The sequence below is a fragment of the Solea senegalensis genome, linkage group LG12 (genome assembly GCF_019176455.1).
Source record: "Solea senegalensis isolate Sse05_10M linkage group LG12, IFAPA_SoseM_1, whole genome shotgun sequence".
Taxonomy (NCBI): Eukaryota; Metazoa; Chordata; class Actinopteri; order Pleuronectiformes; family Soleidae; genus Solea; species Solea senegalensis.
Genome location: NC_058032.1, coordinates 4,597,670 through 4,613,373, shown reverse-complemented (window position 1 = coordinate 4,613,373; position 15,704 = coordinate 4,597,670). Strand labels below are relative to the sequence as shown.

Sequence of the window (15,704 nt, the reverse complement as noted above, 5' to 3'; positions counted from 1 at the left end):
ATAGGTTTTGCACAACACTGGTGTGTTTTTGGACTTCCTACAACTGATATTCACTGATATTTTAAAGGGCCAGTGTGTAAGAATTGGTAAACAATGATTTTCATTTGTTGGAAGGATCTAAAAAGAAAATCGAGTGTACAATTATATTTCATCTCTAAACACCAATCGTGTTGTAATGAAAACTAAAAGGAAGGGTGAATTGAGAGATCCAACTGACCCAGTTCTTAATTTACTGACCATAAAATTGAACCAAGCGTTCAATAATCTACAAAGGCAACATGACATCTCTTCAACTTCTATGTATGTGACCGTAACATAAAAACATGTTATTAATAAGCACAGGACATGAAGAAAAGACTAAAATTCATAATTATACAAAAATGTTTGCAGACATATCCCAGAACATTTCATGCAGCACTCAAAAACAAACTTTGTAGGCCTTGTATTATTGTTTTTTTTGTTAAAGGCAGCTGCCATATAAAATGCCTTAATCATGTAAAGTGTTAAAAGCCGCGTGTTTCAGAAATCATGTAACGTTGGTTGTTCAGTTAGTTGCAGTTCCCTGATAATGCCAGAAACTTTGTAACAGCTACATTTTGACCCCGAGTTGGAAAACAATTGAGCACATGTTTCTCATTGAAGCTCTTATTTGCACTTTCCTTTTTGTGTGTGTGTGTGTGTGTGTGTGTGTGTGTGTGTGTGTCTCATCGCTGCTGAAGCTGCTTTGGAGTGAAAAAAAAAGTCTTTGAACAGAATTCAATTTTCATTCTTTGACTTGTATTTGTTCTGTTTCCCACTCGGTAACTTCCTGCCCACTGCATTGTTTTCCAAGTTTAAATGTAGCAGGTTTATTAGGTCGGTTTTTGCCATGTTGACTGTGCTGTGTACATGTGTATTATAAAGTACAGTAACTGTGTTCTGAGGTGTTCTTCAAATACCACGTTTCCCTCTTTTATAAAAAGCCAAGTAGAAAAGTGCCACAGAAACCTTAAGAAGGTTGGATTCTGTTGTCGTGATGCTGTTGCTGAATGTGTGCGTTTGTTCCTTTACCCTCAAAATGGCTGTTATCAACACTGTGAAACATCAGTCTGATTTTTACACATATAATAGTTTATGTTTCTTTTTTTTATTAATAATGAATAAAACAAGCACTGAAGCTGGAAAAGTGTTGGTCATTTGAACAGTCTGATACTCTTGGACTCCTGTAGCTCTGCATTATACATCATTTCATGAAGTAATCATGTGTTTTGTTCCTAAACTCCTAATCTGAAAAGTGACTCCAGCTGTCAGGAAACTCCACTGCAGTAAAGAAGTGCAACATTTGGAGCAGGAACTTTGATTCTGTGGCAGATGCAGCTGCGCGGGAATTGAATCAGGCATTAGCCGAGTTCTGCATGTGAGTCCAATATTCACTCTCTTTTTTTATATTTAGTTTTTGATGTTCATACCACTTTAAAACACACAGACGCTACAGACGTGCAATAAAAAAAGTTACGCATTACAGCTTTAATTAACAATAAATGAAAAAATACTTATTATTATTAATAATAATAATAATAATAATAATAATAATAATCTTTTTTTTATTTTAATAAAAGTGTCAAGTGTTGAGTTTTTGCAATAATTCGCAAAGAAGAAAAGGAGAATGTGAACACAGCAAAAAACGCTGCACCTTCATAAACCCATAAAGTATTGATTTCCTCTGTGCTGTTTCTGGTCCTGTTCCACCAGATGGCGCTGTAGTTGGGAGAAAGCAGTAACAGTAACTGATGCGGTCATTATATATGAATATTTGAATTTACCAGACCTGACAATGGACATGAGCAGTGGCATGTGCTCAAATATTAATATTTAGAATCAAGTTACTCATGAAAAAGTATTAAAACGACTTATAGGTTATATTAAAGCATTTCCTACACAGTCACTGCATGTTGTTGGCTTTTAGGGGAACTGACATTTTTGGAATTGGTTGCAGTTCATGAAACAAAAACAAAAAATCTGTGAAGGTTCCGCCCAGAAACTTCTGAGTCTGAGGGAACCACGTTTTCTGTCTGCAGTTTGTGTTTGTGGACCAGGATCAAAACCAGGAGCAGCAAAGCTGAACGTGTCTTCAGATGACATGCAGTAATGCCCACAGCTCTCCACAGCATCAGCGTGCGCGCGCGTGTGTATATGTGTGTGTGTGTGTGTGTGTGCGTGTGTGTTTAAGGGGAGCAGCAGCAGGGTGTTTCTCTTTAAACTCTGCGGCATCTGCCTCACTGTATGCGGGCCTGCTGTGGTGGTGGAGGGCGGGCCGTGAACAGCTCGGACAGTAACACTGATGCAGATCTTCCTCTAACCAGGTTTGCAGTGATTGAATTTGGGAACGTCACGCAGCAGCAGCAGCAGCAGCAGAGCCTGCACATGTCTGCTCATGTGTGTGGAAACTGACCTCGGCTAAACTCCGCGCACTTTGGAAGCATTCTGCAGAGGTATTTTATTTGCGCAGAACGGAAACTCTGGCGCAGCGCGGATTTTTTTTTGTTTTTTGGGGGAATGATCAAGTGACAACGACAGCGAAGCCACATCTGCTTAGAGGAGACGTTTACGACACGCGGCGCCACAATGATGTCGTTAATAGACCTGGATGATGATCAGCGGTGGGTGCCCACGCACGTAAATGTCACCGTCCTCCGCGCCAGAGGACTGCGCACCAAGGGCAAACACGGCAGCCGCTACCTCTACACCATCATGCAGGTGGCGAAGGAGAAGTTCACCACCGGGCTCGTGGAGAAGGCGGCGGTGCCACAGTGGAACGAGGAGTGCTGCTTCGAGCTGCTGCCCGGGATCCTGGAGGAGGGAGGCCGGGGCGACTACCCACCGGGGAGCGGGGACCTGGTCCTCACGGTCATGCACCGGGTGCTGATCGGACTGGACGTGTTTCTCGGTCAAACCATCATCCCACTCGATAGGATATTCCAGGAGGGCGCGTGTCCAAGAGACGAGTAGGTTGTGTTTATGTGTAACTGCAGCCTGTGCCTGATTAATCATGTCTGATAACAATAATCATCATCATCAGAGAGATATTTTCCAGCAAATAAGCACCTCCCAAGGTTAAAATGAGTCATAAAATGCCCCTGACCATGACTCAGTAGAAACAAACAATATAAAAGTACATTAACGATGAATTGATACAATACTTATTGATATTGGTCCAGTCATTACCAAAATGACTGAATCAGATTCAAAGTAGCCTATGAAAAAACTATGTAATAGTAAAGTAGCAAAATCAGACAGAATCCACAATAAATATAGTCCCTAGGTGGCGCTCATGCACCTGCCCTTTTAGCCTTTAGCCTGACCAGGTAAAGTCTCCTTTTCCAGTGACACTTTTATTCAAATTAAATGTTATTTTTAGCATGATATTACTTCCCAACAATGCCATAAAAGGGCATTTTATTTTGCAATTACTGTCAGACAGAAACATCTTGACTAGGACTTAAAGGCGACATAGACCGGAAGCTCCAATTAACGCTGCATTTGTGTGTGTTTATGAAACCCTAAAGTTTCAGAACAAACAGTTCAGTCACTGCTGAGAAAATAGGGTTTTATTGTTTTCCTGGGCTCTGCAAAGCGGATCGGCCCTTCCGTATGTTGATGTTGTCATCGGTATACCTCACCAATCCTCTCACCACCGTAGCGCCTCCTGGTGCGGGCACTAGTCCGGGCACATCCGGTTGCGTATATTCAACCGCAGAAGAAGAAGAACTACTCTCGTAGGGGAGGGGGAGCTGTGTATCTGAGAGCTGGCCTATCTATTACGTCACTTCCAGGTACCTGGCCAATCACAACACAGTCCACGTTCTGGGGGTGTGATTTTGGTCTGAAACAGCGCAGCTAACGAGAGCGTCAGTGAGGAGATATTTTGATAGGTTGGTTTGCAGCGATAAGAAGGTTTTTAACTATGAAAACAAGTTAATATATGTAAGTAGACCTCCATAACTAACATATATGTGAGATACAAGCATTTCGATGTCACCTTTAAATATCTACATTAGCGTGTGGTTATTGAATTAAATGAAAATGTATTATGTGGGGGGCACTTTTCCACTTGAGCCCCTGCGCCCTGAAATATCTGTGCACGCCACTGAACCATGATGTTAATGGTCTGTTAAAAAAGCACTTTTCATTTCTTGATGACCATGACTTTATTCTCAATTTTGAACACAATATTCACCACCATGCCATGCATCTAAAGTTGATATTGTTTCTTGGGTTGCAGCTAATATTTCTGACAATGCCACACTGTTATGTTCTTTTAACACCTGTGATAGAACACTAAAGATCTGACAGAGGGATCCAGGTGTGGCTTTTGAGAATGAGTTAAAAATACACATTTGTGGTCTCAGCTCAGTTATAAATAGAGCCGTCAGTGCCACTATAGTGACGCTTCAGCTTAACAGCATTGATCATGAAAGGTCAGAGGACCTTGGAATAGACAAGGAGCCCCCTTGTCTATTCCATTATTATTCCATTATCCATTATTATTCCATTATTCAAACTCGCTCAAGTTAAATTAGTCCAACAGTTCAGGAAAAACAGAAAAACTGTTTAGTCATTAAAAATTCTAATTATATCTTGATAACCTAGCACAAAGTTGCAATTAAACATAGATGATATTGCACATCATTTCAAAGTAAAAGTTTTGATAGATAGTTCACAAAAAAAACACAATTGTGATGCAAAATCAACCAAAATTTCAAATCAAAAATAACATATAGACAATTGTAGATGAAGCTCTAGACAATCTTATATACAAGCCGCAAGCGCAACCCCTGCAGTGGACTAAAGCTAAAAAAAAAAAGGGTTTTATGGTGTACATAAAAATAAATATGACTTCTCTCAGCATTGAGACAGCAGGTTTAATACACCTGGCGCTGTTCCCCCTCACACAGTTACATTCACAATGTCATCCTCTGCAGATTTAGATTGTGGGAATGTTGGTGCAGCCGTGACACGATGACTCTGTGCAGACAGGGATCAGTACCTTTTATTGTATCGATCTCACTTTTAGCTTCCTCTGTTTTTCCTCTGATGCGTTAAGGACTCAACAGAAACCTCACACAGGCTCAGGTGACTCTCAGACAAACGCAGTGAGTCTGGAGAAGTAATTATAGACCAACGCAAGGTGAGCAAAGTTAAGAGATGGAACTGTTTTATTATTTATGAAAGTTTTCCATCCGATAAGTTGCTGTAAAAAGTTCATTGTGTAATATTAATGGGGATCTGTTCCCAGAAATCAAATTAACGATGTTTGTTTAAGTGTACAGTCGCTTTAGAACATTAATAATTTGATTTCTGCAGAAATCTTGCACAGTCATGTTTCTACAGCAGCCCGAACTAGTATGTGAAAGCCAAAGTAGTTCAAAGTTGTCCTCCATTGTTGCAATCTGCAGCTTCAGCATTAGAGGTCACTAATTCTTACACACCAGACACTTTAAGTATTAGCACTGGCTGAACTGCTTTTGATTTGAAATGGTGTATTTCCGTGAAACAATATGTCACACACAATATTTAGCAGGTGTTTTTCAAGTAAATATCTGGTCAAGAGGAAAAACACTTCTAACTTGTTTGACGTTTACAAATCCAGCAGCTACAACAATTTAAACAGTTAAAAGATACAATACATAACATTTCTGCTATTTACTACTATCACTGTAGTACGTGATGGAGCTACAGCTTGTTGTTTACTTTTCTGTGCGTCTTGAAAGTGTGTCCCCGAAGGCCTCGGTTGAGTGTCAGGTGACGTAACAGGACTCGCCAGTAACATGTGAAACATCACCACTGTGATCACTGAAGAGCAGAGTAAAGCAACACAACACATCTGGCTTTAATTGCGGCTTCTCCGCCCTTTCGCTCTCTCGCTCTCTCCCACTCTCTCTCCCTCCACACACACACACAGTGAAACTCACACTAAATTCCTGCTGTTAGCTTTGGTTCCAACACTTTCTCATGTCCACTTAAAAACACACGGGGGGCCGAGTTCCATCGGTGGACTCGTCACGTTGTTCTCGTCTTCTGCAGCACATACATGCCAGGTGTAGGTGGGCGGACTTACAGGAATCTGGCTTTTGTTTTCAAAGATTTTTCTCTAAGTATAATCCCTCAGCATTTCTTCCAGATTATGCAATACAGTGCATGGAGAGTATTGCCAAAAGGCAATCATGTGGGGGGTGGGGTTGTCCCAGTGAATGGCCAGATAACAAGTCTGCCTCCTTTCCTTTTATTCCTGCAGATGGTTCAAGCTCAACTCCAAGGCAGGACGGAAGGAGAAGGAGCGCGGTGAACTCCAGGTGACGGTCCAGTTCACTCGCAACAACATGACGGCCAGCATGTTCGACCTCACCATGAAGGACAAGCCCCGCTCTGCTTTTGGGAAGCTCAAGGATCGAGTCACGGGGAGGAAGAGGGGCGACGTGGAGTCCTCGTCGGCCATCGTGCCGGGCCGATACGCCGCCCTGTCAGGATCCGTGGGGCAGCCGTTTGGAGACGAGGGCGGAGGAGCGACGGAGCCGCAAGACGTGGAGGTACCAGAGGAGAAGAGGAGCAAGGTGAAGGATTTCTTCAAGGGGAAGCTGCGCAAGTCGTCCGACACCAGGTCATGCTCGTCACTTGCTTCAGATAGTAGTATGTCTTCCGTGGCCAGTGATAACCCCGGCCCTCCGCCCAGTCTGGATCTGCTCTCTGACCCTCCCAGCTCCCCCATCTACACTAGCAAAGTGAGAGTGGACACCCACTATGGAGAGGCAGACCTCGCTAAAAAAGGTAAGATTCCTGAAATGTGTGAGAAATAAGGCTAGCTCAGGGACAAATCAGCATTCCCCACAGTGTCTTTGTGAGTCATGCTGCTGCAGCAAAGATGCAAAGATGATTACAAACAAAATAATAATAAGAAGAAGAAACAGAGGTTCTATTTCATGTGATGATGAGATCCAAGCTGCACTTGTGTCTCTGTGTTTCATTTCTACTTTAAAATACCTGAAAATGATTCATATTTCTATTCAAGATAACTGACCATTTAATTTTGGTTGCCTTTTAATGACGGCATTCGCTAAACCTGTGTCTGCTATAAATTCTGGGACAAACCTCCTCGAGTCGCTGCTTCCCAACCTCATCAAAACAGGTGTTTTCTTTTTGTTTTGATTAAGAGACTCTTATTGACAGAAAATACATATGGTACGCTAATGTTTAATTTAATTTTCTTTACACAAGATGTTTTATGTTCCTTGGAACCACCAGTTGATGTTATGGACCTGTCACCAGCAGAGTCACAACCAGTGAAAGATCATCAGGAAACACAAAATTGTAAATAATATACTGTTATTTTGTCCAGTTGGGACAGTAGAGCCATTTAAACAACATTATAATTCTTTCAGTTACAGCTGCTGTAACGTGGAGAATCCTCACATTTCGTAACTCAGCTCTTGCTTCTGTCCGACAGTGCTCACCAGCCAGCACACCACAAAGGTTCTCACCCACAAGCGAGCCTTGAGCGATGAAGCCAGCAAGATCACGACAGCGCTCCCTCGGACAAATCCAGCAGTGGAGTCCCTCAAGGGTCAGACCATGACTCAGTCCAAGTCGTCCTTGTGTATCAACGGAAGCCACGTCTACGACTCTGAGCTGTCGACTCCAAAGAGCTCGGGTACTCTCCCGTCCAAGCTGGTCCTGCTGGAGAAGTGCTCGCCGCTCTCGCGTTCCCTGCAGAACCTCACCAAGAGAAGTGAGGACAAAGGTTCCTTCTCCGAGGGCCGCCGCTGGTCCTTTGATAAGACAAGGAAAGAGGAGAAGGAGGAAGAAAAGGCAGCCGCGGCGTCGTTTCCTCAGCAATCTCAAACAGAGGGTTGCCCCATGCAGACCACAATGCCGATCGTCTCCTCTGCCATTGGTTCACCTGAAAAGGGGAGAAAGCTAAGAAAGACTTTATTCTCTGGAGGGAGGAGTGAGTCGCTACCTGCAAAGTCAGACCTGAACCAGGCTGCCTACACATCTGAGGGGAGGCTCAGAGGGTGGTTTGGCTCCAGTGACTCCCAGAACAAGCCAAGGTGAGTCAGGGTCATTTGCAGGATCACCTCTGGGCTCCAACCATGTTTGATCAATGTCTTTATTCAGAAATAATCACAGGCACATGGGAGGCCTGTATTCAGTTGGGTGTATTGAGTTTTTTTCTGTTTTCTCTCCTGGCTCATTTGAAAATGGACATTGATTTAGTGCATATTTTTCTCCATTTTACCACCACACAGTGTCATTACCTCGCTCTATATTTTCCACAAACAGCACTCCAGCATTTGTATTTTCTTTTCCAGTGTGTGTCGTCTTTACTTATAAAAGATGCAACATCCCTGCGGTTCAGACAATAGCTCTTGCAAGACGATGTAAGGAAACTCATTCCATGCTGATATGAGCTCACCCAACAGAGATGGTCTTGAATGGCTACAGTGCATTATTACTATTATTTTGTTTCTTTTGCTTGATTATTTTGCAAATGTGCTTTGCTTTTTTTTTTCTTCTTTTTTTGTTTAATCTGTGTTACTCTTTCCACAATTCTATTCTTTTTGAGACTAAAGTTGGTTGAGCGAGACACTTTGTTGTGAAATATCAGCCGGGATTTTAGTTGTGCTTTGTGTTTGTGTAAGAAACGTGTTCACCATTCGGTAACCTGGTCACCTGGTCATCAACCTAATCATTAACTAAGAGGACTATTGTGCCCTATTTTCTTTCACAGGCTGGAAGTAGAAAGCAGCTCAGATGTACCCCCTCACTCCCTTATTCTCCCCCCTCAGTGCTCCTCTCCCTCTGGTCATGTCTCACCTGATGACTGCAGTCAGTCTCATCCCTTCACTCCCTCCAACTCTCCTTCCTCAAATCCCATCTCCCCCTCCAATCCTTTCCTCCCACACATACAGCGCAACCCCTTCTTTGAGGAGCTCATAGCGGAAGAGTCACAGAGGTCCCCTACCTTTGCCCCCTGCTCCTCTTCTGGCTCATCCCCCTTCCATTACACCACCCTGCCCTCTGAGCCTCACACGCCCAGCCTTTCTCTAGCTAAGAATGCTACAAATATTGCTTCTATCAAGCGGGAGCGCCCCAGGCCAGTAGCCAGACAGATATCTCTCCCTGCGTTATTACCTAAAGTACCTGCATCCAACTCCCCGAACCACACAGCCCATCGATCCATGTCAGAAAGTGCAAGAGAGTGGGACGACTTTTTTGACGCTTTTGCCTCAAGCAGACTCAATACACCGAAAGGGAATCTTCCTCAAAAAAGACTGAGAACTAGTCCAACATCATCTCATGGATGTAGTTATCCACTTAATACAGTAAATCACACGCAAAAGCTTCAAACACATGAAGGGCAGCCTCCCCCTTTACCTCCAAGGAGGTTGTTAAGAACTTCGGTGAATGAGATTTACTCCGACGGGTGGCTGCACAGAGGTCAGGAGCTGGCCGTCCATAAAGAAGCCTACCTCCTCTCACAGACCGGCGTGGCCTCACTACAACACGGAAGAAACAGTGTCTCTCCAGACCTTCAAGCGCACAGTGAGACCTCGGACTCCCTCAGTCTTCCCCCCGAACAGCAAACAAACGTCACAACACCAGGATTCACCTCTGAAGAAAAGCTCAAAAAGTTCAAATATGAACCTTTAGAAGATGAAGCTGACCGCTGGGGAGGGATGCTGTTTGAGCAGGATTTGTATGGACGCTTGTGCAGAGTAAACTATGGAAAACCTGTAGAAAACAATCATCTTTTGTCATTAAACACAAAGGAAATTCCCGGAAATAACATTGCATTAAAGAACTCCACAAACAAATTGCTACTTGATAGTGAGAACTCTGTTCAAGACATTTTGAACATGTCTACTACTACTTCCACTTCCCCTAACCCAGAGATAAAGGCACTAGATGGTACTTCTGGTCCAGTAGAAGTGGCAGTTGAGTCTAATCCAAATGAAACCACATGTATCAACAATAACGTGTCTTTCTCATTAGCGTTAGGAGACCTGAACATGAATGTGAATAACTTGGACTTTGGATTTATTGATTCGGACGGCTCCTCTCAGTCCGAGGTACAGGATACTCTGAGAAGCATTGTCAGTTTGGATGGGAATTCCTCACAACCAACAGACGACTCACTGACAGCTGTTCGCCACAAGGAGACCACACCTGAGGACATGTTCACGTTAAAGGACACCTACATACCAGAGATGAACTCCTCTTTTGAAATAACCGCTGCTACGCGGAAACTGTGCAGAGTGTCTCCGGTTTGCCAAGGCAATTGCCAAGAATGTCAACACGAGCTTACTACGTTTGCACCACGGGGTCACTCCAGGGTAAACGGCAGTGAGATTGCTGAATCATCATCTCTAAATCAAATGTCTAACTCATCGAGCTTTAAAACAGAACCTAGTGAAGATACAATGGCGGGCAACGATGGTTTTAACAAGACACAAAGAGACACTGATGATAACGGCAACCCACAAGCTAAGCGAGCCACAGAGTCATTTTCCGGGGTGGTGAGCGCACGTTTTAGACCTAAAGGCCTGTCCAGACAGAACAGCGGCGGCAGCCCAAGCAGCCAGAGCAAAAGTGGAGACAAAGAGTTTGAGCAGCTTTTGTCCCTCATTCAAAACTTCTCAGAAGTCTGCGAGGGGCCGATGTCATATCAGCCCACCAAATCGTCCGTGCTGCCGCTAGATAAACACACAGATGTGCACGTCGTCATAGACAGAACCAAAACAACGTCTTTAAAAGATGACATGTCTCGCCTCACAAAGTTCTGTTTAACGGGAAAACCCTCTGCGATCAGCTTTCAAGACCTCCATGACAAAGTAGCGCCAGACTCAAGAAGCCCTTCTAAGTCAAAGATTGGACAATCTTTGCAAGCGCCTGAGTCCTGCTCTCCCTCCATCCCCTCCACACTCTCCCTGACCACTGATGCTCAGGCTAAACTCCACCCTCCCCCTGTCTGTTGCCCCTCCATTAATCTCTCAAACACGACGCCCCATGTTGGAGCCAGCACTACACTGGTTGTGGCCCCCTACACCTCCTGCACCTCCTTCTCCACCACCTCCACCACTGACCAGCCCCTGGTCGATGCAAGGCACTCACTTTTGCCTGAGGAGACACAACCAGCTAACAACCTGCCCCATCAGGAGAGCAGGTGAGAATCCTCACACTAGGTCATTACTTACTATCTGTAGTCGCAAGAAAATATTCCCCCACACACAGTCATTGTTATTTCTTTTACATTTTGTTGCTCTTGTTGCTTTGTTTATTGTCGGCCTGGCATGATTTGGTGTAGAATGTGTTTGTGTATCTCTAAGTTGTGCCTTTTGATTTCCCCATCCAAACGTTGGCTGGTTTGGATGAGAACTGCTGTGCAACTGCTTTGCATTTATGTTATTCATCTCATGTTTCAGCGTCTTGTGGGCTGCTGTACTTTGTTGTTTTCTCACACATTCTTTCAGCTACGTTTGCTGCTTTTTGACCACCTGCTGAGAGCTATATATACATATATATACATCTCCAGACAACTGTAGGTTATAGCACTAGAATACAGAATGTAAGATAGTTGTCAGGTTAGGTAGTGTATAATTTAAGACAATTTGCCACATAATATTAAATACAAATGAATGGGCAGCAGAGATGCAGGAGCATGACTGGGCTAAAGAACACTCAATTATTCAAAAGACCCAGTGCCAGTGCCAGCTGCATTCAGTTTTAAACATTTTACGATGGATGTAGGGGAGAACTTTTAATAATTGAGTTCAGCAGTGCTTTTAGTACAAACAAACAAAGAGTCATACAATCACTTGCTGGGCTGTTTACTCACCCCCTTTTCAGTGTTTCACTAATCATTGCAAAAACAATAAAAACAACTAGAAAATGTAGAGAAAGAGTGCAAACCTCCACCAAGATCTACACCCTCCATCCCCATAAATTCAATTAAAATCTGTTATTTACGCTATTATTAAGTACTGTCAAAAAATATAGTTATTGCAGTAACACAGCTTTTCTTCCTGTTGTATATTTACATTTCAGATTAATTCTAATTTTCTGTGTCTAAACACTCCCTTGTTGTTGTTGTTGTTGTTGTTGCTGTTGCTGTTGTAAAGTAAAACCCTGTGTTCCTCCCTAGATGTTTTCCTCTTATTCTGAAGGATAGGATGGAACAGGATGTTTCAGCAAGTGTCCCCAGACATACACTTTAAAATGCCCAAATAACAGAAAAGTAGAATATATTAAAATATGCCTGCAGTGCTTGCTAAACCATCGCAGAGTCAGCATTTTTCTGGTTTGTCAAAGCACATGAACAACTGGAGATGCAGAGTAACTGCAGGTCGTATACTCAAACATGACAGTGACTCATTGTTGTCACTTGACCGTACACGATGAGTCCCTCCAGAAGCCGTTGCTGCTCTCATAGCAAACATACCGTACGTCCGTGTCGAAAAATGTGAGGGCTGACCTCTCTGCTTTGCAGAACTCATCCTGTGAAGCCACTGACCTCCAGCCAATCGGAGAAGAAGGAGGGCCGCTCGGTTCTGGAGAAGCTCAAGTCCACGATCCACCCGGGACGTGCCGCTGCACACCAGGCCGTAGCTGAAGCTGAGAAGAGTCAGGTAATGTCTGAAAAAAACACTTCCATGTTCATTTCTACAAAAATATTAGGAGCTTTATTACTTATTGTACAGTAATGGTGATGGAGACATAAACCAGTCCAGCAATTAAAAAAAAGACATGTAAGTGTGCAGCTGTTACCTACCAGCTCCCTGTTAGACCGAGGTTCCTACTTTCAGCACCTGGGAGAGAAATGCTGATCCCATTACTCCTCTGTTAGCCTGACACCATTTACTGGCCCAGAAAAAAAAGTTTTCAGGTCCTAAAATTGTGTTCTCCTCCTCTTCTTTTCTCACACTTTGGGCCTAGAGAGGTGACGTGGCTGGATTCTGGTGCTTCCTGGTGATTTTCCAGAGTTTCCCGGATTGCAGATATTTAATATGCAGCTGATTTACCATATGAGCAGCACTAAGGTTTGAGCTGTGTGCAGACAACCATTCCCCCTTAATTGTGGTACCTTTCAACAAGCAATAAATGGGATCAAAAAAAAATGTTACCCATAATGCTGTGTTGCGTCTCGCTGTGTGGACACAGTCGAGAGAAGCCATTAGGATGTCACACTAAATCACAGAAAGCGGTGAGGTTGGATGTCTGTTTAATGCCTCCATGAGCATTTATTAAGGCCAGCGTGGCACATGGTGTTCATGAATACACTGCTGCTGTGACGACTCCATTGTTTCCAACAAAGCAATAGATTTAATCTAGACTTTCACTTGGAAATTACATATGGCAACAGAGTTGACGTATGGATTTATATAATATTGCTCTCTCAAAATTACGCTGTGCTTTACTTCCAAGACTCTGATCTACAGGTTACAGTAATGTGGTTTTTCTGAGGAACATCTTGAACAACCCTTAATGCAAAGAAACAAAGAAAATATTCACATTGAAGAAGCCAAAACAGTCAGAAATCTTGTTTTAATCATGAAAAACCGATTCATCAATTATCAAAATAGTTGTCGATTGATTTAGTACTTGATTAATAATCGATTAATCGAGTAATTGTTTCAGCTCTAACCATGATTGTCGGAATGGCCAGATCAGGCCAATTCTCCTCTAGTGTGGGGCAGGCTTTAGTCTGGTTCTCAACATGGAGGACCAGCAGGGGGCGCACACAGCTCAGGAAATGCTGACTCTATGTCAGTAATTCATACAACATGAACTATCAAAAAAACGCTATAACCTCTTACAAGCCTTTAAATAACATACCTTACCGATTCTCTCCTGTAGGAGGCGACTGTGGACAACTCTGCTCAGTACCAGCACCTGACCAACATGGAGCTGATCTCCCTGCTGCTGCAGCAGGAGATGGACATGCAGAAGCAGCAAGCGGCCTCCCACCAGCAGGGGGCGAAGCTGGAAAAATGTGAGAGCGAGCTGAAAAAGGTCAAGGCACAGGTCCGAGACCTGGAGGACTACATCGATAACCTTTTACTGCGCATCATGGAGCAGACGCCGACGTTGCTTCAAGTGCGAACCAGACACAAGTGACGGCAGACGTGTGAGGTTTACTGCACATGATGTGTGATTGAAGACTGTTTCCTCTCTGTGGGGCATCAAAACACACAGGGTTATTAGTGAAGACTGATAAACACTGTTACAGTCAAACAAATGCTCCACAAGTCATCCAGGTCTTCTTCTCACTGCTAATACTGCCCTGTTGATGTAGACAATATTACCCAACATGCATGGACTTTCTATTTGGCACGTACAAACACACACACACACACACAAGAGCTTCAATTAAAGTGATTGAACATAATTCTTTTACCGACGCTTACTAATATGATTTCAGGTAATCGGCTTTTTCAGTTTAAACTCACTGCTTCAACACACCAGAGGAAACTGTTGTTTTTGGAAGTGCATCAGATGATGCTCTTCAGGGATTCAAATACGTCTGCTGGCAAGAATACGATGTTAGTTCAAGTTAAAAATAAAAGCAGAGAAGCAAGATTTTCAACTCAAATAGTGCACAAAGGTTAACTTGACCTCATTACATATTCAGTATATTTAGGAAAATGCTTAAATAATGTGAATACTATAAAGAGAGATGTTTCTGCATTAACATCGCTGTATGATAAGCAAAAAAAAGAGGATGGAGAGTTGGTTTTTTTCATTATTATCATTATTTTCTCAGCTCCTTAACTTCCTGATTGTTGTAACATTAAAACCCGAGAGAATGTTTTTAATATATATTTTCGTTCCATCCCGTGTTTCTGTTCTACGCAGCATTTTACTGTAGAAACAATCCGTGCCGTAAAATAAGAATATAACTTATTTCTATCAAAAATACTTTTGTCATGATAATATATTCTCTTCTAATACCACTCCAGTACCACTGTAGCTACCCGCAATGCTTTAGATGACCGCAGTACTGTACTGTTATAAAAAAATAAAAAATAAAGTACACATGGTTCAATGCAGAGGTTCTGACTTGTTATTATGGACCTGACATTCATTCATTAATTCATTCATTCATTCATTCATTCATTCAACTTCACTAATAACACATTGCAGAAGGCGCTGGTGCCAATCCCATCCGACGTAGAGCTCCCTGGACAGGTCACCAGTCCTTTACAGGGTCACATGGAGACAAACAACAATCCACTAGTAAGGTACCAGCGTGGAACGACACACGAAAAGAGAATTTAGAGTGTCCACTTTACCTAATCCCCAAATCTGCATGGAGTTTGCATGCAAAAACATGCACCAACTACACCAACCATGTGGCCCCTTGACCTGACATGTACATGACATACTGCAGCAATGCTTATTTCTTTCCACTAGGGTGCGCTCCTCACCGCAGTGTAGGTTCCACAGCAACCTCTGTATATTACTTCAGATTTATGAGGTTAATGGCGCCACAGAATATTATGCACATGCCGGAAATAACGCTTAAAAAGAATTCCAATGGATTTCCATCAAATAATAATAATGCTACCTGATAATAGAAAAATAAAATAGATGCAAATACAACACTTTTTCTTCTTGTGTTTTTATTTGGTATTCCTTTATGCTTTGATTTATGTTCCATGAATGTGTTT

General features: G+C 42.9%; 1 protein-coding gene across 1 annotated transcript; it reads left to right on the top strand.

Annotated features, from left to right (window-relative positions):
• The first annotated feature begins 2,200 nt into the window (after nucleotides 1-2,200).
• Nucleotides 2,201-15,083, top strand: LOC122778947. The gene is made up of 6 exons (XM_044041113.1): nucleotides 2,201-2,984; nucleotides 6,275-6,804; nucleotides 7,481-8,084; nucleotides 8,765-11,200; nucleotides 12,524-12,662; nucleotides 13,891-15,083. The coding sequence occupies exons 1-6, from the start codon at nucleotides 2,605-2,607 to the stop codon at nucleotides 14,149-14,151; spliced, it is 4,350 nt and encodes a 1,449-aa protein (XP_043897048.1). The 5' UTR covers nucleotides 2,201-2,604; the 3' UTR covers nucleotides 14,152-15,083.
• Nucleotides 15,084-15,704: the final 621 nt, after the last annotated feature.

Bases quoted from the DNA above. Each gene is read 5' to 3' on its own strand.
- LOC122778947 (XM_044041113.1), top strand. From the start codon at position 2,605: ATGATGTCGTTAATAGACCTGGATGATGATCAGCGGTGGGTGCCCACG. The intron at 11,201-12,523 runs GTGAGAATCCTC...TCTGCTTTGCAG, and splicing joins CTGCCCCATCAGGAGAGCAG to AACTCATCCTGTGAAGCCAC. The intron at 12,663-13,890 runs GTAATGTCTGAA...TCTCTCCTGTAG, and splicing joins CTGAAGCTGAGAAGAGTCAG to GAGGCGACTGTGGACAACTC.